Source organism: Mytilus trossulus, chromosome 3 (genome assembly GCF_036588685.1).
Source record: "Mytilus trossulus isolate FHL-02 chromosome 3, PNRI_Mtr1.1.1.hap1, whole genome shotgun sequence".
Taxonomy (NCBI): domain Eukaryota; kingdom Metazoa; phylum Mollusca; class Bivalvia; order Mytilida; family Mytilidae; genus Mytilus; species Mytilus trossulus.
In genome coordinates this window covers 28,906,955-28,930,272 of record NC_086375.1, presented here as the reverse complement: position 1 = coordinate 28,930,272, position 23,318 = coordinate 28,906,955, and the positions used below count along the sequence as shown (strand labels likewise).

General features: G+C 31.5%; 1 protein-coding gene across 1 annotated transcript in view; it reads left to right on the top strand.

Annotated features, from left to right (window-relative positions):
• Nucleotides 1–5,180: 5,180 nt before the first annotated feature.
• The window catches only part of LOC134710625 (zonadhesin-like), a 55,510-nt gene continuing 37,372 nt past the window's right edge, over nucleotides 5,181–23,318 (top strand). Inside the window, exons 1-19 of the mRNA XM_063571007.1 lie at nucleotides 5,181–5,246; nucleotides 7,288–7,569; nucleotides 9,324–9,665; nucleotides 11,063–11,179; nucleotides 11,412–11,528; nucleotides 11,967–12,083; nucleotides 12,784–12,900; nucleotides 13,453–13,569; nucleotides 14,112–14,228; nucleotides 14,934–15,070; nucleotides 15,539–15,680; nucleotides 16,288–16,404; nucleotides 17,456–17,572; nucleotides 18,235–18,371; nucleotides 18,911–19,043; nucleotides 19,799–19,918; nucleotides 20,213–20,349; nucleotides 21,662–21,794; nucleotides 22,710–22,826. Coding sequence (XP_063427077.1) covers nucleotides 5,189–5,246; nucleotides 7,288–7,569; nucleotides 9,324–9,665; nucleotides 11,063–11,179; nucleotides 11,412–11,528; nucleotides 11,967–12,083; nucleotides 12,784–12,900; nucleotides 13,453–13,569; nucleotides 14,112–14,228; nucleotides 14,934–15,070; nucleotides 15,539–15,680; nucleotides 16,288–16,404; nucleotides 17,456–17,572; nucleotides 18,235–18,371; nucleotides 18,911–19,043; nucleotides 19,799–19,918; nucleotides 20,213–20,349; nucleotides 21,662–21,794; nucleotides 22,710–22,826 — 2,674 coding nt within the window. The 5' untranslated portion in view covers nucleotides 5,181–5,188. The remainder of the gene's footprint in view (nucleotides 5,247–7,287; nucleotides 7,570–9,323; nucleotides 9,666–11,062; nucleotides 11,180–11,411; nucleotides 11,529–11,966; nucleotides 12,084–12,783; nucleotides 12,901–13,452; nucleotides 13,570–14,111; nucleotides 14,229–14,933; nucleotides 15,071–15,538; nucleotides 15,681–16,287; nucleotides 16,405–17,455; nucleotides 17,573–18,234; nucleotides 18,372–18,910; nucleotides 19,044–19,798; nucleotides 19,919–20,212; nucleotides 20,350–21,661; nucleotides 21,795–22,709; nucleotides 22,827–23,318) is intronic.

The window sequence follows — 23,318 nt, the reverse complement described above, 5'->3', positions numbered from 1 at the left end:
AAGAATCGGAACACATTTATTTGGTGTACGGGATATTTGTAGAGATCTGTATGGCATGGTTCATCTGCTTATGACCTTTTTTTATGAAACATGGACAATCTTAAGTGCATTTGACATTTCTAGTAAAATCCTTGATATTATAGACGTTCAACAAATATACTATCATAAATAAAGCCAACCAACCAAGATCATCATTTGGGTATCTAGTTTAACAAATGTGTGGCGTGACCCGGCCAACCAAACAAGATGGCCGCCATGGCTAAAAATAGATCATTATTAGGTAAAAATGCAGTTTTTGGCTTATAACTCAAAAACCAAAGCATTTAGAGCAAATCTGACGTGGTGTAAAATTGTTTATCTGCCTTGAAATTTTCAGATGGATCGGACAACCTGTTGTTAGGTTGCTGCCCATGAATTGGTTATTTTTAGGAAATTTTGCCGTTTTTTGTTATTATCTTGAATATTATTATAGAAAGAGATAAACTGTAAACAGCCATTATGTTCAGCAAAGTAAGATCTAAAAATAAGTCAACATGACCAAAATGGTCAATTGACCCCATAAGGAGTTATTGTCCAATATAGTAAATTTAACAATTTTCATAAAATTTGTAAATTTTTACTAACATTTTCCACTGAAACTACTGGGCCAAGTTCATTATAGATAGAAATAATTGTAAGTAGCAAGAATGTTCAGTAAAGTAAGATGTACAAACACATCACCATCATCAAAAACACAATTTTGTCATGAATCCATCTGCGTCCTTTGTTTAATATTCACATAGACCAAGGTGAGCGGCACAGGCTCTTTAGAGCCTCTAGTTTAACTTTCGAAGTAAAGTGTTGAATAGAAAAAAAGATAATTATTATTATAGCTTTAATGTTCATCCTTATAAAAATAGTTACAGGCTTCAACCACTTGCGGATTTATCAAATGATAAAAGAAATACTGATTTCTGATTACTAGTATTAAGTTTGGTCACGCATTTTCTTTCACGATCGACATAATACGTTGCCTGCTCTTTCACGATCAAGTTTGATTGAAATTCAACAAATTCAAGCTTTTCATAAACAAATTAACGCTTTTAATGGAAGAACATACTTTAATTTTACTGTACTATCAGATACACCAAAGATTAAATTTCAAATAAATAATGATATTTTGAAATATGACCATTATAGGTACAAAAAGCATTTTATTTGTAATTAATTTCACAGACACGCATTGTGCCTTTTGTGGTTTTTTTCAAAAAGTACTTCATATTTTCTTTATCTTCTTTCACAGTTATGTTGAGGAAGTTAAACCATTTTGACAGACATATTTTTTTGTTCGGATTTGTTTTGCGTTTTGAAAATTAAGCGTTTTTTTCAAAGATTCTGAACTAGAATGTACATTAAAGGTCTTTCACGATCCGTTACCAGAACTTTCACGAGCGTCTCTCAATACTTGACCGCCGTTGGATATTCTTTCACGATTATTTCTCTCGATAAACCGAATGACACCCGTGCTTATGTGCTTTGTCTGTATGACTTTTTTTGTTCACATCGTTGTCAATATAATGTAATGGTATGCAACTGTTAAAGAACTGGGAGCTTTAGCTAGCTATAAAACCAGGTTTAATCCGAGATTTTCTACACAAAAAAATGCCTGAAACAATTGGGAATATGCCAGTTGATATCTTATCGTCTAAAGTAATTGAGCTTTTATACTTTTCCATTTGATTACGATCTTTCCGTTCTTAATTTTCCTTGGGGTACTGTTTTTTTTTTCCATTCTAATGTTTCCCTATATTAAATATACATAGCCCCAACGTGAAGTCCATTGACCAATCATATCCCTTTAAATCTATTGGAGGTAAGATAATATATAATATAGGACTTTAATTGTCTATTTTCTCCATAAAACACAATCTTTTTTTTTTAATCTAGTTGCTGTAAAAGAAAGACGAAAGATACCAAAGAGACAGTCAAACTCATAAATCTAAAACAAACTGACAACGCCATGGCTAAAAATGAAAAAGACAAACAGAAAAACAAAAGTAGACATGACACAACATAGAAAACTAAAGAATAAACAACACGAACCCCACCAAAAACTACTACTAGGGGTGATCTCAGGTGCTCCGGAAGGGTAAGAAGATCCTGCTCCACATGTGGCACCCGTCGTGTTGCTTACAAATTCGGTAAATCGTCTTATTCGGTCGGTCACATTCATGAAAGGGAAGTGGATTGTAGTTACAACGTAAGGAACCTATCCGATATCATTTGAGAAACGGTTATTCCATAACAATGCAGTCTAGTGATATTTTAAAAACATATTCAGGATGATTACAATCTAACATTGAATAACAACAATGCACTTATTTTTCCGATGCGTAGTCCGAATCTCAATTTCCATTGTTTATATCGCCGTGGGAAACCTACAATGAAAAAGCTTGGATTTATATTAACAAAAATGAAAGACAACTACAACTCATAAGAGCAAGCAATTTTTTTGAAAGCATATATTGTTAGATCAGAGTTATTTGAATACAGAATGAATGTTCTTAAGAACATGATTACTTTGAATTGACTTTTGTTAAGTGATGTTTTCCCTGCTTCAAACTTCAGAATCAGCACCATATTCAACAATTCTCAATCTTTTTTCCTCGTTTTGATTATTTTAAGAGAAAAAAAATACCGACAAAAAGTGTAAAAAAATACCAAGAAATATGTCTGCTTTTCAATACATAATGAATGAACCGCAATCATCCATTTCATACAGACTTTAAAGATTAATAAAATTATAAGTCTTCGATTTTGACAAACTGTTTGGATTTCATTTTCATTCTTTTTTATAATACAAAGACTTATTAGAATTTTTCAGTATGCCTTTTCTACATGTGTAAATTCGTAAAAAGTATTTTTCGAACAAAACCGAAGCAATACAAAATTTTGATTTAAAATGCGTCGGTGTACATTGTAAGTTATTTGAAATATAATTGTATATAACACAATTAAAACATGTGTTACGTATCCAACATAAGGAGATGCAATATTGGAAACAATTGCATTATAGTAGTTTACAATAAATAATGATAATTACAGATATATGAGACGGTACTAGAGATGTATGTTTAAATTGTTATTGACGGATAGACAAATAGATCTTTTCAACATCTCTCGACACCTACAGTTGAGAACGACTACGACAGGTAAAATGTGAAGGGTCGTCTCAAAAATAAAAATGAAATCATTATTGTCATTAATTTTGATTTTATTACTTTCATTGACAATGATACAACTTTCCTACAGATTACAAATAACGTGGTTTTTTTCATAGTTTATCTTTTGAGACGTTGAGTTTCTAGCTTTTCTGGTGGAATTTGGAAAATGAAAAGAACAAAGCATGCATAATTGTGGTTGAAATTCAATTAAACAATGTAGCATGTCTGTTGACAAAGGTGGAACATGTTTCCAAAGTGTCTGTTAGTTTTGGCCTTGGGTGCCTCCATAGTGTACTCAATACTTAAGTTTGTATATTATAAATTCACCAATTATTGTGTTTTCTACTTGAATTCTGTATTCACAAATCACGTAATTAAATATGCTGGTTTTTTTTCAAATGTTATGGCTTACGATTAATTTGAGGTGTTGTAAATGGTGTAACCAAAAGATGACGATTTGAATAAACTTTGTCTCTAAGAAGAACACAGTCCTTCGGGAAATACAGCAGACCTTTTCTCCTTATCTTGATCCAAAACATCCCTTATGTATGGTAATATATGAGTTAAAATAAAATTTAAAGTACGAAAAAAAAGAACTGAAAAAGGTCCAAAACTTTGTTCCGCAAATTGGATATAGAGAAACACAAAACAAAATACAGCAATGACAGTGTATCAACTTTTTGTAAGAAACTGAAAGGTCATTTTCAGGAACAGGGGAAGGACAATGTGACGAAGGGACAAGGTATGTTGTTTTCGGGACATCAGCCGTTGGTCTCCAAGCCCCTGCTTAGCACTGACCATATTGATTTTGCAATGTCAACGACCTCTATTGTGTTAACTAACAACTTGAAATATAAATTCCATACGCATGTATGTAAAAAAAAATATGTACTGCTTAGATGTTGTAACATTAAAACGAGAAGTCAATTATATTTTTTTTTTCAAAATTCATTATGAAAACATTAACTCTAATAAAATATCTTGAAGCGGAGAAGTCCGTCGTTGATAAAAAAATAAAATAAAATAGATGTGATATTTTCCTTAGACATGTGATTATCCATCCAGAAATTGAATATGTACATCAACTAAGGTGAAGACCGGTTGAAAAATATCAATTTGGTCGTGTTCACAAGTGTGATACGGACATACGGACAGTCCAGTATTTACGTTTTTTATATAAATTTTGGAAAATGTTATCAAAGCTTTTACACCAACAAATTAATCGTTATTTACCTGCGCCAAATATTTGGTAAACGACTCGCATAATCATAATTAAAATTGAAGAGAAGCGGACCAGGATGCAGAATGGTTGCTGTATTTGTTTCAATCAAATTAACATGAAATGTCGTGTAAATACATACAAAATAAGAAAACTATATGACAGATAAATATATTTATTTATCTATTTGGTTGATATATATTCTGAAGCTATATAGTCAAGCAGTATATAACCAGGCGCGCGCCAATCCAATATGTAAAGTATTGATAATCATGAAGGTTTTTGTCTTTGAGACGACCCATCCATTTTACCTGTTAACTGTAGGTGTCATTAGTCGGTATCGAGAGATGTTGAAAAGGTTTAATAGTAGCATTTTAATATAGATAGCCTATAACCTACTTGTAGATGCAATCAAAGTAACCTGTACCAACTCATGTTACTATATTTAATTTGCTGATAATTTTGTGAAACATATTAGAAAAGGTATACATAAAAGCTATTTCTCAAATTTTGATACAATCAAAAATCTTTAAGTGTAATTATTGTCAGATTTTTTCTGATTTTTACTGCGTAAACAACACAACCTGTTTCACCAATTCTTTTGAAACCTTTTTGAAATTGGAAGAACAATATATGTTATTGAACGAGATTGCTAGATACGTACCCGAATTCATCAATATTTCGGATCGATGTACTTGTTCACACGTGGGTTTATTAGGGGTACATAAGCAACGTCGAATCACATGACATTCAAACGGCCGGAGTCATGGCGGCACGCCACGGAGTTTTCCTTTTGTTGCTTGTGGTAGTCATACAGACAGTTGGTAAGATGAATTTTTAAAAGCCTTACGTGAAATATCAAGTGCCAGAATTTAAGGCATTTGAGTTGTTGTTAGAGGTACTTGCAATTCCCTTTAAAAATAAATAAATGTGAAAGTTTTTGCACTTACACCTTATTTGATTTTTTAAATTAAATAAAAACGGAACATATTACATTTACTAAAAAAAGAGGATGTTTGCGTTTGAACATCGGTAGAGACATGTTGCATACATCGATAATAGTCATACCTAAATGCTAAATTTGAATTATCATTTTCTTTACTCATGTTGTTCCTTAATTTAATTGATTTTTCATTGTTCTGAAAAGGGGGTTGGTGTTCTCAGTCAAAGGTATTGATTTGAAGTCGAGCATACTATATTTAGATACAAATTATATATAATTTTATGCAGATTTTTTCAAAAAGGTCGTCAGAATTGCAATTCAATAGTTGTTTTTTCGAATAATATCATCTTTTAACTATATAGAAGTTTGAAATTGTTTTTATGTATATACAATATCAAATATAGTATTATGTATGCACGTAGAAAATACGAAATAAATAAAATATACTAGTTTAAGATACCTCTACAGAGTTTGGGTTTTGTTGACAATTCCTTTTTGTCTCGTTCTACTGATCAAGTTTTCAATTTATAGTACATTGTTCGCGACGTTTTGCAATTGCGATAAATAAGTATAACTTCCTTTCGATTGTTTGTACTGACCTTTCGATATATATGGCCCGTCTTTACTCATCTATGCAAAACTGTAAATGCTATTAGGAGCAAATATAAAATCGGCGAAAATTAAATAAGATAAAATCGATGGAAATGAATGAATGAACATTTTAGAAATTGGCGCTAATGTCCCACGGCCATTGTATTCCTCTGCAAAAGTGCTATTATCATTTAAGTGATATTATTTATAATTTGTACTATCGGATTACGGATTTAACCAATCATGATACTAGTAGTTCAGTTATCGATTTTTTAAAACTGATTCAGCGTTGTAGCTTCACAAATGAGGATTTTTCTTTCCATAAAACAAGCCAGTAGTATCGATGCTGGCCAATCAGTTTTTGCGAAGGTACAAACAAACCTTATAACTCGTATGGTTTCTAAATTGAACAGTATATTTACAAAATTGAGGCTTTATACATAGGTTGCTTTCAATATCGTAGCGGCTATGTAATGCTTCCTAGATTTTTGACTACTGAACGAGTATCTAGCATAACTGCAATAAATATCTATATAACAGATAGGCTAACTACAATCTCAAAAGTCATAAATCGTCGTAGCCCTATGTAGCCGCTACGATATTGAACCCCAGCACAGAAATGCTACTTGCACAACAAGTCATAAAATCGGTGGTAACTCGTGTAGTGAATTTGTGTTATCGTAAACAAAAGAAACCCTTTCATTTACAATTGTGCTCTTGGTTATCTGATAACTGACGTGCTATGGTGATTATATTTAGACAGTCAATTTAATCACGATTTTGTTTCATTTAGAAAAGCGGTAACTTTGGTTCAAATATTACAAAATAATCCAAAAATCAGCGTTTATGTATACTATTGTATTGCAAGTCAATAATGCAAACCCATAGCATGTACCATAATTTGAACAAGAAAAACTAGCAACAAGAAGACCATAGAGTTCATTGATATATATCATTCTGTCATTGAGATCAGTATATTTATTATACATGTACAAGTTGTTGCACATCTATTTCTAAGTTTTGTTCAACTGAATGTTTTTATTTATGATTATAACGGTGTCGCATGGCCATCGGATGGGTTCGTTCTTCGTTGATCCTGTCGGTACTTTATTGGATGTTGTGTCGTCAGGAATAGAACGAAATTTGAATTCCCCTAAGATTTATGACATGTGTATTGGTTTCCATGAACTATTGTTCTGCATTACGTTTTTAGTTAAAAGTGTATCAAATTTGAATCAATACGGCAGGAGTACATTAGACAGCAAATGCATCAAACATAATAATCGTATCATTTCCATTTTCTACATGTATGCCAATATTTCTATTTCCAGAGAGCAAAAGGAAAGTAATTTGCGAAAACTCCCAAACAAGATTGACATGTCCATGGAACCAAGTTATCCAGATTAAGCAGGCAACGTATGGTAGATCTAATAAAAGAACATGCAAATCCCCAAACATAAAAACAACTCGCTGTTCTACTAATAAACCGCTGGACATCTCAAGGAAGAATTGTAATGGGCGAAAATCATGCCTTGTTTCTGCAAATAACGGGCTGTATGGTGATCCTTGTCCCGGGACACACAAATACGTCACTGTTTCCTATTCCTGTAAAGGTAGGTTTCTGACTAAATATTGATGTCATGACTATGTTTTAAAATTGAAATCACAATGTTAATTACTCATGAACAATGGAATAGCAGCAGTAAGACTTGAATGTGGCACTATAATATTAATTATATTATTCCGTGTATGCAATTATGTAGAAACATTTTAAGTCTAGTGTAAAGGAGTATGTCCGATAAGGCGCGATTTCGGCCTCAATTTTCAAGTTCATCTAACGAAAGATTTCAGACACTTTTTAAACACTTAAGTGTCTATTTCAATTGATTCAATTAGTTTATAGGAAATATTTTAACTGATTACGTCATTAAAAACGCTACGATTCAAGCTTAAATATGAAAATATCTATCAAATATGCCAAAAATCGTCACTTTTCAGATGGTTTTTGTCAAAAATGAAAGTATCCGCATCCGTGTTCATCCTCAACCTTTATATATGTTATGTTTTAATTATCATCAAATACAACTTACATTTCAATATTATGGATGAACACGAAGGCGGCCACTTTCATTTAAGACAGAAACAGTCTAAAATTTAACTAAAATGATCAAATTGTGAAGATTTCAGTAACTTAGCACGATTTAATGATGCTTGTTAATTCTATATATGTGCATTATATTGTCCAAAACAGCCCATATTTATGTAGCAGAAGCATTCTACTTTTCAATAAATATCTTAACGATAACATATTCACAATTTTCTAAAACTGCTATATTTTGGGGCCAAAAAGGGATCTTACTGAACCAACCCCTTACGGTGATTTTTAAGTCCTCAAGCCTTCTTTTTCAGACCAAAACTTTCCATGGCTAATATTGAACATATTCAGATCAAAACTTTCCATGGCTAATGTGGAACATATTCAGACCAAAACTATCCATGGCTAATATTGAACATATTGACAAACTGACAGCTTTACTTAGGAACTCTTTTGTGTCAAATATGTTTTAGTGGTTCTTTCTGGCATGTTCTTTCGAACCGGAACGAATAAGTGGTTCTTTATCTCAATAAAACCACTTATTCCATATTGATAAAATTTTAGTAGGTTCTTCTCTATGAATTGGATTTTGAATAAACCGTCTGCGGGAAAAGAGTATATTTACCGCGCTAACCGTGGTGTGATTTCCTTGCATATTTTTGATACGAACGTTAACTTTGTTGAACAATTGTTTTTTGTAAATAATTACCGTTACATACATTTCTCTCGGAATATGGAATAAAATAATTACGGTCGTCTTCTGTTTCGGTAAATATGTGGTTTAATTGACTTTGAAAAACGGATATTCACTTCGGCCGTTGGCCTCGAGTAAATATCAGTTTTTCAAAAGTCAATAAAACTACATATTTACCTCATCAGAAGACAGTTATTGTGAAATATTTACCGAAACAAAGGACAGTAGTTGTTTTATTCCATATTCAAAGAAAAATGTATGTATGGAAAATATTTACAAAAAATCGATTGTACAAAAAAAGGGGCGAAAGATACCAAAGGCAAAGGGACAGTCAAACTCATAAATCTAAAACAAACTGACAACGCCATGGCTAAAAATGAAAAAGACAAACAGAAAAACAATAGTACACATGACACAACATAGAAAACTAAAGAATAAACAACAGACGCAAAGCTTTATTTACCAAAATTATACACGTAAAAGCAGTATTTATTATACTATAAATATTCATCAATGTCTCAGCCATACAAAAATGGCCAACACATTACTCATTGTTTGAACGATTGCCAATTTTGCAGGCATTAAGCCCACGAGGCATAAGAGGCACGCGAAGCGTAGGAGGTACAAGAAGCCTAAGAGGCCCAAGAAGCCTAAGAGTCCCAAGAAGTATAAGAAACCTAAGAAACCTAAGAGGCCCAAGAAGCCTAAGAAGCCCAAGAAGCATAAGAAACCCATGAAACCTAAGAGGCCCAAGAAGCCTAAGAAGCCCAAGAAGTATAAGAAACCCATGAAACCTAAGAATCCCAAGAAGCCCAAGTGCAGGACAAAATGTCATAAAAAAGCCATGTGTATAAATGGAAAATGCGTATGTAAACCAAGATACAAAGGCGATGGAGTTAGATATTGTAAAAACAAGAAAAGTATGTATACCATCACTATATATTATAATTATTAAGATTTTATTGTTAATTCATTTTCTGGGTGTTTTTTTATCTGTGGGTTGCAAAGCTTATTTTTCTATGTTGTGTTTTGTGTATAGTTGTTTGCCCTTTCGTCACTTTTCGTTTATTGCTATTATATTGTTAGTTTGATTTTGACGTATCCCATATATATCTTTTATCTCTATTATCCATTATGACTGACAGTCAAAACTAGTCGTCGATCCGATTTTGTCATCAGAGTTAGGATAAAACAAAACAAAACAAAGCTGTCAGTGTCAACAAAGAAACTACAACGCTTACAGCGCATATTAATTTTTAAATTTACATGAATAAATGAAATAGACAATTTGGATGCGTCTGTGAAGCGAGATCCCGAGGCGACGATGTGTATTGTTGTAAAAAAGTTAATAGAAGTATACCGCTTTTTAAATGTAAAACATAAATTGAGAGAAAAACAAAGCGGGTTTACAAACTAAAATCAAGAACAACAAATCCACTATGAGAGGAAAACAACGGAACAACAGAAACACTGAAGTGCAACATAAGAAAACGACAACATACATACAAACGAAATATTTTCTAACAACTGCCATATTCCTTACTTGGTATAAGACACAAAGGAACAAAATGGTAGGTTGAACCTAGTGTTATGGTTAGCCAAACCTCGCGTTTATATGGCAATGGTAAACATATCGCTAACATGAGACAGGAAAACAGTACAATCAAACGCAATTACACTCATCACAGAGACACGTATATTAATTACAGAGTATAATACACAGTAGTTCATTTTAACATGTAAACAGCAGAAATACCACAGAAAAAGTCAAATAAATTTTAATCTATATCATCCGAGTTCTTGGTTAACATGTTTTTATTTAAGAATTGAATGCTTCTTTTTGTTCATTATTTCTTCATTAGGGTGTAAAACGTTGACCGAAGTACATTTTGTATGAAGCGCGGAAGCGTGTTCACTAAACATGGGCGCACGGTCAACGCTTTTACAACCCTATGAAGTTACAAAAAAAAAGCGTTCAATACTTATAATTACATTTTTAGCTATAATCATGAAAACACGAATTTTATGATTGTTGTATTTAATTGACCTGTGCACTTTATTGTGGGATCATGTGTTATCATGAATAAAAAGTTTTTTTGAGTGATGCAATTGCTTTAAGAAAAACACGTGATGTGCAGTAAGCCAATCAGAATAAAGTATTATGATGAAACATACATTATATGTAATTATTAAAAACAATAATATAAGGACTGACTCATTCATCGACAAAAATCGATCAAATTGTAGATATTTAGGGTAAACATAAATGAGAAATGAAATCACAATATATATATCTAATGATTCAAACGCTTTGCAGACAAGACACCAAAATGCATGAGAAAATGTCATAGACAAGCCAAGTGTATAAGAGGAAAATGTATTTGTAAATCAGGATACAAGGGCGATGGAATAAGATCTTGCGTAAACATCAAAGGTATGCAGATTTAGACTATTCACTTTTTTATTAAGGGTCCAACTGAGGACAACTTCCGCTTGCGGAACCTTCTCTAAGTACTTACTTTGTAACAGACAAATTAACTACTTTTTGAGCAGATGATCGTTTAAATGTATCGTAAAAATAAATTATGAATTTATAATTTCTAGAGCATTCAAAAATTAAATAACAATCATTTAACGTTATATTCGATAAATTATTCATTTTACAGTCCACACTTCCAAGTGCAGGAGAAAATGTCATAGGAAAGCCAGATGTATAAAAGGGAAATGCGTGTGTAAAGGCAAATATAAAGGCGACGGAGTTACATCTTGTAAAAAAGTCAAAGGTAATTTAATCATAACTAAGATTTCAGTAACTTTTACCTACTAGCATTATAGTTACTGTATACGTATCTGGTTGTCTAACATGTGTATCTCAAGATACAAAAGTCTACAACTCAAAATCATAAAATATCGCAATTTATGAATAGGTTAGGCGTTGTAAGCAGGATATTATAAATAGGTTATGCTTGTGTGAAACATGATATCAGTGAGACGAAGAACATGTTGTACAGAGGGCAACGGTCTGTACGTACTAATATTTTATATGTGTAACATGTTTTGTATTCAACCTTCCCTTAATACTCACATAGTCATTGATAAATTAACTAAAATTTTAGCAGATCGTTTAAATGTATGTTAAACATGAATTAAGAATTAATCATTCTAAGAAATACAATTACAACCATTTAACCTTAGATTTCGATAAATTGTCATTTTTGCAGTTCAGACACCCAATTGTAAGAGAAAATGTCATAAGAAAGCCAGATGTATAAAGGGAAACTGCGTCTGTAAAGGCAAATATAAAGGCGACGGAGTTAGATCATGTAAAAAAGTCAAAGGTAATTTTATTATAATTAAAATTTCGATAACTTGCAGATCTACCAAATAACATCATTCAATAATATTAAAGGTATCAGGATTATCATGTAATACGTTAGACGCGAGTTTCGTCTACATAAAACTGATCAGTGATGCTCAGATCAAAATAGGTATCAAGCCAAAAATGTACAAACTTACAAAATGTAAAGAGCATTGAGGACACAAAATTCAAAAAAGTTGTGAACAAAACGGCGAAGGTAATCTTTGACTGGTTTAAGGAAATCTTTAGTTATTCGAAAAATTCAAAACTTTATGAACAGGATATGCGTTCTGCCAATATAAAAAATGGAGATGTGGTTTGATTGCTAAAGAGACAACTCTCCACAAGAGACAAAAACGATCCAGAAATAAACAACTATAATTCACAGTATGGCCTACAAAAATGAGCAAACGCCATACCGCATAGTCAGCTATAGAAGATACCTAAATGTTGAATCAATTATCAAGGTGACTGAGGTATAAACCCTACAAAAACTAAAGGAATGTACTTTTATATCATTCGAGTTCCTACTTAAGACGTTTTCTATATTCCAGTGATCATGGGGACTGACTAATTGATCGACAAAAGTCGAAGTTATTGTTATAATTTACGATAAACATAGATAAGATACTAACTATATCATCAAAATAGTAACAATCATACTTTATATCGTTTTACAGTTCAGACTTACACGTGCCGGAGAAAATGTCATAAGAAAGCCAGATGTATAAAAGGGAAATGCGTTTGTAAAGGCAAATACAAAGGCGACGGAGTTCGATCTTGCAAAAAGGTCAAAGGTAATTTAATCATAACTAAGATTTCAATAACAGCTAGATATCCCTAATAACGTCATTCAAAAATAGTTATTAAAGGTACCATGATTATGATTTAATACGCCAGATACGCGTTTCGTCTTCACAAGTGTCTTTACTGACGCACAGATCAAAAAAGTTATAAAGCCAAACAAATACAAAGTTGAAGATCATTGAGGGCCCGAAATTCCAAAAGATGTGCTAAATACGGCTATAGAATCTACGCCTGGTGTAAGAGAATCCTTTGTTTCTTCGAAAAATTCAAAGTTCTGCTAACAGAACATTTATATGCATTATGTTAAGTCAATTATCATTGCGACGGAGTTATATTTTTTACAAAAGACATAGAAATGTACTTTCATATTATTCGAGTTCATAATTAAGATGTTATCCTTATTCCAGTGATCATTATGACTGACTAATTGATCGGCATAAATCGATGTTGAGTGTACTGTTACAATTTTTTACGATAAACATAGATAAGATACTAACTATATCATAAAAGAAGTTACAATCATTCTGTATACCGTTTTGCAGTTCAGACTTCCAAGTGCAGGAATAAATGTCATAAGAAAGCCAGATGTATAAAAGGAAAATGTGTCTGTAAAGGCAAATACAAAGGCGACGGAGTTCGATCTTGTAAAAAGGTCAAAGGTAATTTAATCATAACTAAGATTTCAATAACTTTTTGATCTACCAAATAACAGCATTCATTATTAGGTATCAAAGGTACCAGGATTATAATATTATTTGCCAGACGTGTGTTTCATCTATAAAAGACTCATTAGTACCGCTCAGTTCAAAATAGTTGTAAAGCTAAACAATTTCAAAGTTAAAGAGCATTTTGGAAACAAAAAGTCCAAAACAATTTGCCAAATACGGATCAGGTTATCTTTGCCTGGGATAAGAAAATCCTTAGTATTTCGAAAAAATCAAAGTTTTGTAAAGAGGAACTTTATATGCATTCTGTTTAGTCAATCATCAAGGCGACAGAGTAATAGCCTTTACAAAAACAAAGGAATGTAATTTAATATTATTCGAAGCCCTACTTCCCATGTTGTCTATAATCCATTGGTCATTGGGACTGAGTTGTTGATCTACAAAAGTCGATGTTTAGTAGACTGTTACAATTTACGATAAAAAATATATAAGATATCATCAAAGTAGTAACAATCATACTTTATACCGTTTTACAGTTCAGACTTCCAAGTGCAGGAGAAAATGTCATAAGAAAGCCAGATGTATAAAGGGAAAATGCGTTTGTAAAGGCAAATACAAAGGCGATGGAGTTAGTTCTTGTAAAAAAGCCAAACGTATGTAGTTTTATTTTATACACAATTATACTTAAATGTCAATGTTAATTTTAAAAAAAAATACAACGTAAACAAATACAACCAATATCACTAATTCAATATGTCACAAATCACAAGCCATATATGTTTTTCGTTTGACTGTTAATTTTATTAAAATGTAGTTCAACTAGTTCAACTATAGAACTGCCCCAAAACTCCGATAAACGTTATCTGTATCACATGAGCAAGGAATCGAACAAAAAAACACCAACCATGCTTAAACATCTACAAAGATATTCAAATAAAAATATGCGGTATAAATATAAACGAGACACATATCCACAAGAGACCAATTGAGATGGATGTATGCAGCTATATGTCTCGAGCTGTATGGTTGAAAGTAATGTAAACAGTCTCAGAAATGATAAGTCTTAACAATTAACGGAGAGCGTATTTTTTTTTACTTTCTCATACCTTTTTTATGCATAAAAAATGTGGGGGAGGGGTGTCCGCGATAAAATTGCCCTTATTGTACCTTCTCCCTTGAAATTTTAGTTAGTACGCGGACGATAAAGAAAACTTTTTTTTTTAAATTGTTCAACAATTGTTGAACAGTTCATGTATGTAATAATATCTTTAAGTGATCACACATCAACGAAATAGGAAGTATTGTATATAATATCTTGAAAATATTCAATATAAAGTTTTCCGCGCAATTTTTCAAAGGATCAGCATATATTGGTTGCTATCAAGATGACAGCAAAAGAATATTATCCAAAAAAGTACTAAAAGACAAAAGAATGACAGTTCAAAAATGCCAACAATTTTGTGGTCAAAAAGGATTCAAATACGCAGGTGTTGAGGTAAGTTAATGGAAGTTATGGGCTTTTGATCATGAATATTTGAAATACGGTAAATTCTTACGTAATTGTTAAATTATATTTTATATCACTTTCCATAAAAAACATGGTCCTTTTTGTTTTACTGTACATGTATTAGGATTTTAGACCGGTTAAATTTATTCCATTTTATATTTACAAGACATTTTTATTTTAAGATATATGTAGTTATTACAAAAACGTCTTTATTTTCTCCACCGTTGTCTTCATAAGGATATGCCTCTGAAAGTTAGAAAAATTAGTTGTATACCAGTTTGATATTTTGATGTGTTTCAACATTTGATTTTGCAATTCAATAATTGAATTTCCGTTTGGAATTTTTCTTTGATTTTGGTATTTTATTATGTAACACATTTTTGCACTACGTTATATAGGATTGGTATATGTTACTGAAAAGGAGATTCTTATAATACAACTTATACTGTTTTATAGTATGGATTCGAATGCTTTTGTGGGAATGTTTTACGAAAAGACAGAAGACGAAAGGAAAGTGATTGCAAAACACCATGCGCAGGAAATAAACGACAGATATGTGGAGGTACATGGCGAATCTCTATTTATACACTTAAGTCAGGTAAGTGGTTGTTTGTTTATATTTCCCCTTTTCCTACACAACATACTACTATATAAAATTGTATAATGAGATGATGATCTTTATTTATTTGCCACGTTATATACGCCTTTGAAATATTCTAAATTCATTTTATTTTTAACCTTATCGAAGTATATCTATCCAATACAACTTCATCAGTCGTTTTGAAAACAGGTTCGACATTTTAAAGTAAATTACTTGTGAACACGGCACTATTTTAACACATATAAGATAAATACATCTGAACATTTCATAAACAAGTACAAAGTTGAATAGCATTGAGGACCCAAATTCCAAAACGTTTTGCCAAATACGGCTAATGTAATCTATGCCTGTGATAAGAAAAAACGTAGTTTATCGAAAAATTCAAAGTTTTGTGAACAGGAAATAATGTTAAGTCAACAGTCAAGGCGACGGAGTTATATCCTTCACAAAAGACAATGTAATTTACTTCTATATTATTCGAGTTCATACTTAATTGATCGACAAAAGTCGATGTTCAGTAGACTGTACAATTTACGATAAACATCGATAAGATACTTAATATATCAGAAAAATAGTTACAATCATACTTTATACCGTTTTGCAGTTAAGACTTCCAAGTGCAGCACAAAATGTCATAAGAAAGCCAGATGTAAAAAGGGAAAATGCGTCTGCAAAGGCAAATACAAAGGTGACGGAGTTAGATCTTGTAAAAAGGACAAAGGTAATTTAATCATAATTACGATTTCAATAACGGCTAGATATACCCAATTAAAGAGAACAACAGATATCAGAGGGACAGTCACACTCATAAATCGAAAATAATTTGACAACGCCATGGCTTTAAATGAAAAAACAAACAGGCAAACAATAGTACACATGACACAACATAGAAAACTTAAGTATAAGCAACACGAACCCGACCAAAAACTAAGAGTGATCTCAGTTGCTCTGGAAGGGTAAGCAGATCCTGTTCCACATGTTGCATCCTTCGTCTTGCTCATGTTATCAAAAATCCGGTAAATAGTCTAATTCGGAAGTCACATTTATGCAAGGAAAGGGATAGTAGCTACGACGTAAGGAACATATCCGATATTATTTGTGAAACGGTTATTCCGTAACTGTCAACCAACTCGTGTTGCCGTCCGTAAAATTTACGACGAGATGATTTCAATTTTATCATTTGGAACTCTTGGTTTGATAGATTTCTTGTGAGCAGCATCCCTCTATCACATCATTCAATAATAGTTATCAAAGGTACCATTATTATGAGTATCAAAGGTACAATGAGTATGAGTTATCAAATGTACAATGATTATGATATAATACGCCAAATACGCGTTTCGCCTTCATAAGACTCATCAGTGACGCTCAGATAAAAATGATTATAAAGCCAAATAAGTACAAAGTTGAAGAGCATTGAGGACCTAAAATTCCAAAAAGTTGTGTCAAATACGGCTAATGAAATCTATGCCTGGGGAAAGAAAATCTTAAGATTTTCAAAAAGTCAAAGTTTTGTAAACAGGACATTTATATGCATTCTGTTAAGTCTATTATCATGGCGGAGTTATATTCTTTACAAAAGACAATAATGTACTTTTAAATTATTCGAGTTCATACTTAAAATGCCATCTATATTCTAGTGATCATTGGGACTAACTTATTGATCGACAAAAGTCGAATTTCAGTAGACCGATACAATTTACGATACACATTGATAAGATACTTACTATATTAGAAAAGTAGTTACAATCATACTTTATACCGTTTTGTAGTTCAAACTTCCAAGTGCAAGAGTAAATGTCATAAGAAAGCCAGATGTATAAAGGGAAAATGCGTCTGTAAAGGCAAATACAAAGGCGACGGAGTTAGATCTTGTAAAAAAGTCAAACGTATGTAGTTTTATTTTGTACACATTTTTTTTTAAATGTCAATTCTAATTTAAAAAAAAATGCAACGTAACAAAATACAACCAACATCAATAACACAATATATGACAAATCACAAGTCTCATATGTTTTTATTTAACTGTTATTGTTATTCAATTTAGTTCAACTAGATGCAACAAAATGCCCAAAAATTCCGGCAAACGTTATCTGTACCACATCAGCGCGTAATCGAACAAAAAACCTCAAACAATGCAAAACATCTACAAATATATTCAAATAAAAAGATGCAGTTGAAATATACACGAGACAAATATTCACAAGAGATTAATTGAGATGAATGTATGCAGCTGTTTGTCTCGTGCTATATGATTAAAAATAATTATAAACAGTCTCCGAATCGATATGTTTTATATTTTTACGAAGGACGTTTAACTTATTTATTTGATTTGCTCATCCTTTGTGATTTATAGATACAAAGGTGGACCAAATTGTACCTTTTCCTCTGAAATTTAAGTTGGTACGTGGACGATCAAGAAAACTTGATCAACAATTGGTGAACCATTTATGTATGTAATAACATCTTTAAATGATTACACATAAACAGTATGTTAGTATTTAATATCTTGACAACATTCAATCTATAGTTTCCCCCCATTTTTTTCAAGGATCAATATATATTGGTTGCTATCAAGATGACAGCAAAAGAATATTATCTAAAAAAGTTCTTAAGGACAAAAAAATGACAGTTCAAAAATGCCAACGGTTTTGTGGTCAAAAAGGATTCAAGTACGCAGGTGTTGAGGTAAGTCAATGGAAGTTAGAGGCTTTTGATCATGAATATTTGAAATACGGTAAATTGTTACGTAATTGTTAAATTATATTTTATATCACTTTCCATAAAACACATGGTCCTTTTTGCTGTACATGTATTAGGAGTTTGAGGTAAGCCAATGAAAGTAAGAGGCTTTTGTTTGTGAATATTTGAATTACGGATGATTCCTATGTAGTTGTTAAAATGTTTTTCAGATCACCTTCCATAAAACATGGTCTTTTTTGCTTACTGTACATATATAAGGATGTTAGACTTGTAAATTTTATTTCATTTTATATTTAATTTAAGACAAATGTATAGGGAAATATCTGTGAAGAGTTTTTTACCAGTTTTGATGTTTTAATGTGTTTGAGCTTTTGATTATGCAATTTAATAAATTAATTTCCGTTGAAAAATTTCAGTGATTTTGGTATTTTTTTATGTAACAAATGTTTGAACTACGTTATATATGATTGGTCTATGTTAATGAAAAGGAGATACCGATAATTCAACTAATATATCTTTTATAGTATGGATTCGAGTGTTTTTGCGGGAATGTTTTACGAAAGGACAGAAAACGAAAGGAAAGTGATTGCAAAACGCCATGCGCAGGAAATAAACAACAGATATGTGGAGGTACATGGAGGATATCTATTTATACAGGTAACGAGTTTGTTGTATATATTTTCCCCTTTTTTTCTCCACATATTACTACATAATGATATGATGATATTTATTTAATTGCCACGTTAGATACGCTTTAAAATATTCCAAGTTCATTTTGTTTTAAAGCTAATCAAAGTATAACTATCCAATACAACTTCATCAGTTGTTTTGAAAACATGTTCAACATTTTAAAAGTAAATAACTAGTGAACACGGCACCATGATAACACATATAAGATAGATACATTGTAGAATTTTTTAAATATAATATTAAGTCCACATTCTAATTATGATAAATATCCTTCACGACAAGAGAAGAACATGTTGATTACGCATGTATATATAATGCATAAGTTCCACCTTTTTCACTTTTTGTATAGACTATCTAGCTGGATTCCGTAAAAGTTCATAGCAGCAACATTTTGTCAACATTAAGGGTTGGTAGTTTTTCTAAGAGATGATTAAGGGTTGGGCAAATAGTACTTTTATTACTAATTTCCCCCAAATATCTGTTATTTTATTTTACTACGGGTATGTGCTAAATTGCGATTTTGTTTGAAGCGCATATGAGCATTGTTGATATTAAAAGGTTATTGGTGGCCTTGTTGTCTGCTCTCTGGTCGAGTTTTTGTGTCTTTGAAATATTCCCCATTTCTATTCTCACTTTCGATCTACATATTCTTAAAATGTTAGAATATAATAGTAATACCAACTAGTACAGTTGCTAATAGTTTGAACAATTATATGTTATAGTAGCCAAAACATCTAAGTGCAGGAACAAATGTCATAAGAAAGCGAAGTGTAGAAAAGGAAAATGCGTTTGTAAAAGGAAATACCAAGGCGATGGAGTTAAATCCTGTAAAAAAGTGAAACGTAAGTATTTTCATTTTGTAAACATAGCAAACTGCAACTGATAAATAAATCTTGTTTTCACAAGTACTAAGTAGTCACTGTATATATTTTTATATATATTACTACTTTTTATCTTCAAGTTGTAGGAGTCAAGCATTGCCTTTAGAATATAACTAATCCTTATAAAATTGACTGTATATGCTGACGGTTATCAAAAGTGGGAAAAACGTTATTTGTTTAGAGATAAAAGGAAATTTAGTTCACATTATCTTGAAAATATTTAATCTGCAGGGTTTTTATTCCATTTTGTTACAGAATCAGGATATATTGGTTGTTATCAGGATCACAGCAAAAGAATATTACCCAAAGATGTACTGAAAGACAAAAGTATGACAGTTAAAAAATGCCGACAGTTTTGTGGCAAAAAAGGATTCAAGTACGCAGGTGTTGAAGTAAGTCAATGAAAGTTAGAAGCTTGTGTTCATGAATATGTATAATACGGTACTTATTTGTTAAATTGTGTTTCATATATTTGTATATATATCAAGGTCTTTTTCGTTGTATCATATAATGTTTTTGACTCGTTAATTTCTTTTTTATTTTATCTTTTTTAAATTAAGGCAACCTTTGGTTTTCATTAATATGGTTAATCTTTGAAAATTGTGTCCAGGGTAGTGTAGAAATTACGACGTCTTGAAAGCTATTTTATTGTTTTGCTTTGACGCCTTACTTCGACTTCATAACACTGAGGCCAATTTTTATGGGACTTTCAAAGGTAATTTCTCTCCACATTGAGATGAAATTTAACTATTTAAGTTTCGCATGTTTCGTTGACAACTAGAAATGTTTTGATATATACCAGTTCTTACTTTTTATTTGTTTGTTTGTTCATAATATCTCCAATAATTTCTCAAAGTAATGGTGGAATACATTATATTTCCATCAAAGGCGGACGATTATCTTCTGCTTTTTTAAAACGTTTGGTTTATATAATTTTAGAAGAGAATAGCATATGTTTTGCACCAAACTCGATAAATTTGACAGACCTTACTTTCCGTAACATTTGATTTATATTATTCGGAGATTCGGGTACGTCTTATTTTACCGAGTTTTGTACAAACATTTTTTTTTATTAATTTACTGACGTCTGACAAGTGAATCAGCTAAACGTTTTCATGAAGAAGTAAATTATCTTTCGAAGTCTTACAAAACAATTACTTTGACGTAATGACGTCCCAGTTATGCGTCAAAGCAAAAATAATATAATAGCCTTTCAAGGCGTCAAAATTATTCGGACTAGCCCAAGGGGGATTATCAATCTGAAGCCAGATGAGTGTTGCTTATAAAAAAAGATCCACATCACAACGCTTTCGGAGTGGAAATGTGCATGTCTTCAAATTAAAATATTTTTATTCAATCATAAGATGGAAAAGGTGCATATTTACTTTTTATCTCTTTCGTAAGCAAATAGTTATGTCAATATAATGGAATTTTATTCGACTGTCACATGGGTGAGAGGTTAAGATTAAACTAGTATTTTCGACATAATAATGCCTGTACCTAGTCAAGAATATAACAGTTGTTTGTCATTCGTTTGATGTGTATGAGCTTTTGATTTTACCATTTGATAAAGGAATTTGTGTTTGTAATTTTCTTTGGATTCGACATTTTACTTATTTTACGATTTATTTGAACTGCCATTATCTAATTAGCAAATGTATTAAAAATGTGTTTCTTACGATACAACTTATATTACTTTTATAGTATGGGGTCGAATGCTTTTGTGGTGATGCTTTACGAAAGAATAAAAAAAGAAAAGAAAGTGATTGCAAAACGCCATGCTCAGGAAATAAACGTCAGATATGTGGTGGTACATGGAGGATCTCTATTTATACAGGTACCGAGTCATTTGTATATATTTTCCCTCTCTCTATACCACCTATTACTAAATATTGAGATTACTATTTTATTTAATTACCAAGTTGAGATAAGCGAATGTGATGTTCCAAGTTCATTTAATATATCTGTTATTTCAAGAATAATAACTAAATACATCAGTCATTTAAAATGAAGTTTGAAATTTGCAAATTAAATAGCCAGTAATAACGGCTTTATGATTAAACATACCTCATAAATATTTCAAATGATGCTTAAAGTATAATATAAGTTCTAAACATCAATTAAGATATTTTCCATTTACAATTCGAGCTGAAATATTGCTTACCCATATATATGTAAATGTTGTTATAGATAAAGTTACATTTAACAATGTTAAACGTCTTTCTATCATTATTATCAATTACTCTTTTGTTTCAATCTTTAAAAGCTGATTTTCAGAAATATACAATGTAGCATATTCGATTTACTTAATTTTCTCAAGATACGTTTTTTAAAGAGATGACTAATAAGGACTGGACGAAAAGGATTTTAGTCAAAGATTGTTTTCCAATATCAATTTCTGTCATTATATCTACATTCCATGCATGACAATATCAGTAAACATTTGTTGATTATCTAGATATTTATAGATTATCGTTGATTATCTCAAAGAGATTCATTTTCTCGCTTGAGCTGGTACAGCGAAAGTGAGAAATGCCATCGAGTTGAGATGACCAATGATAATCTGTTTATCGCTATTTTACCTATGGCGACGTTGTCAATTTCAATGTCAATTTTGTTAGCAACGCCACGTGGCCTCTTAGTTTCGAGAAATAATTTTTCCATCTCAAGCGAGAAGGATGATATGAAAATTATCACAAAAAAAGATCAAAGGAAAAATGCACAAAATAGCGATAATTATATATTATTGCAGCTCAGACATCTAAGTGCAGGAACAAATGTCATAAGAAAGCGAAGTGTAGAAAAGGAAAATGCGTTTGTAAAGCTAAATACCAAGGCGACGGAGTAAGGTCTTGTAAGAAAGGCAAACGTATGTATTTTTATTTTCTTTCAGTTTATCACTGTTTATAATTAAAATGCCAATGTAGAAAAATACTAACAACACCACAATGTCAGACAAATCAGAATCATTATATGTTGTTTTTTTTCTGTTAACTGTTTTACAATATACTCCTTCAAAAGAAATGGTTAAAAAATCTTGAACACGTTTTCCGTATCACATTATAATTAACAAGTTTTCGAATCTTTAACTATCAAACAAACAAATAGATCATTATATATATCCATATGAACAGATGCAGTTTTAATATCAACGAAACAAAAATCCACAATAAACAAACTGAGGTCGATGAAAGCAGCTATATGTCCCCGTTTTGAGGATATCATTAAGTATTTTTTTTGGTACTTTTTGTTGATTTCAAGGGATCAAAAATGTCATTATAATACCTGCTCCTTTGAAATTTGAATTGGTACGCAGACAGTCAAAATAAATAGTGTAACGTTGATCATCTATCATCGAATA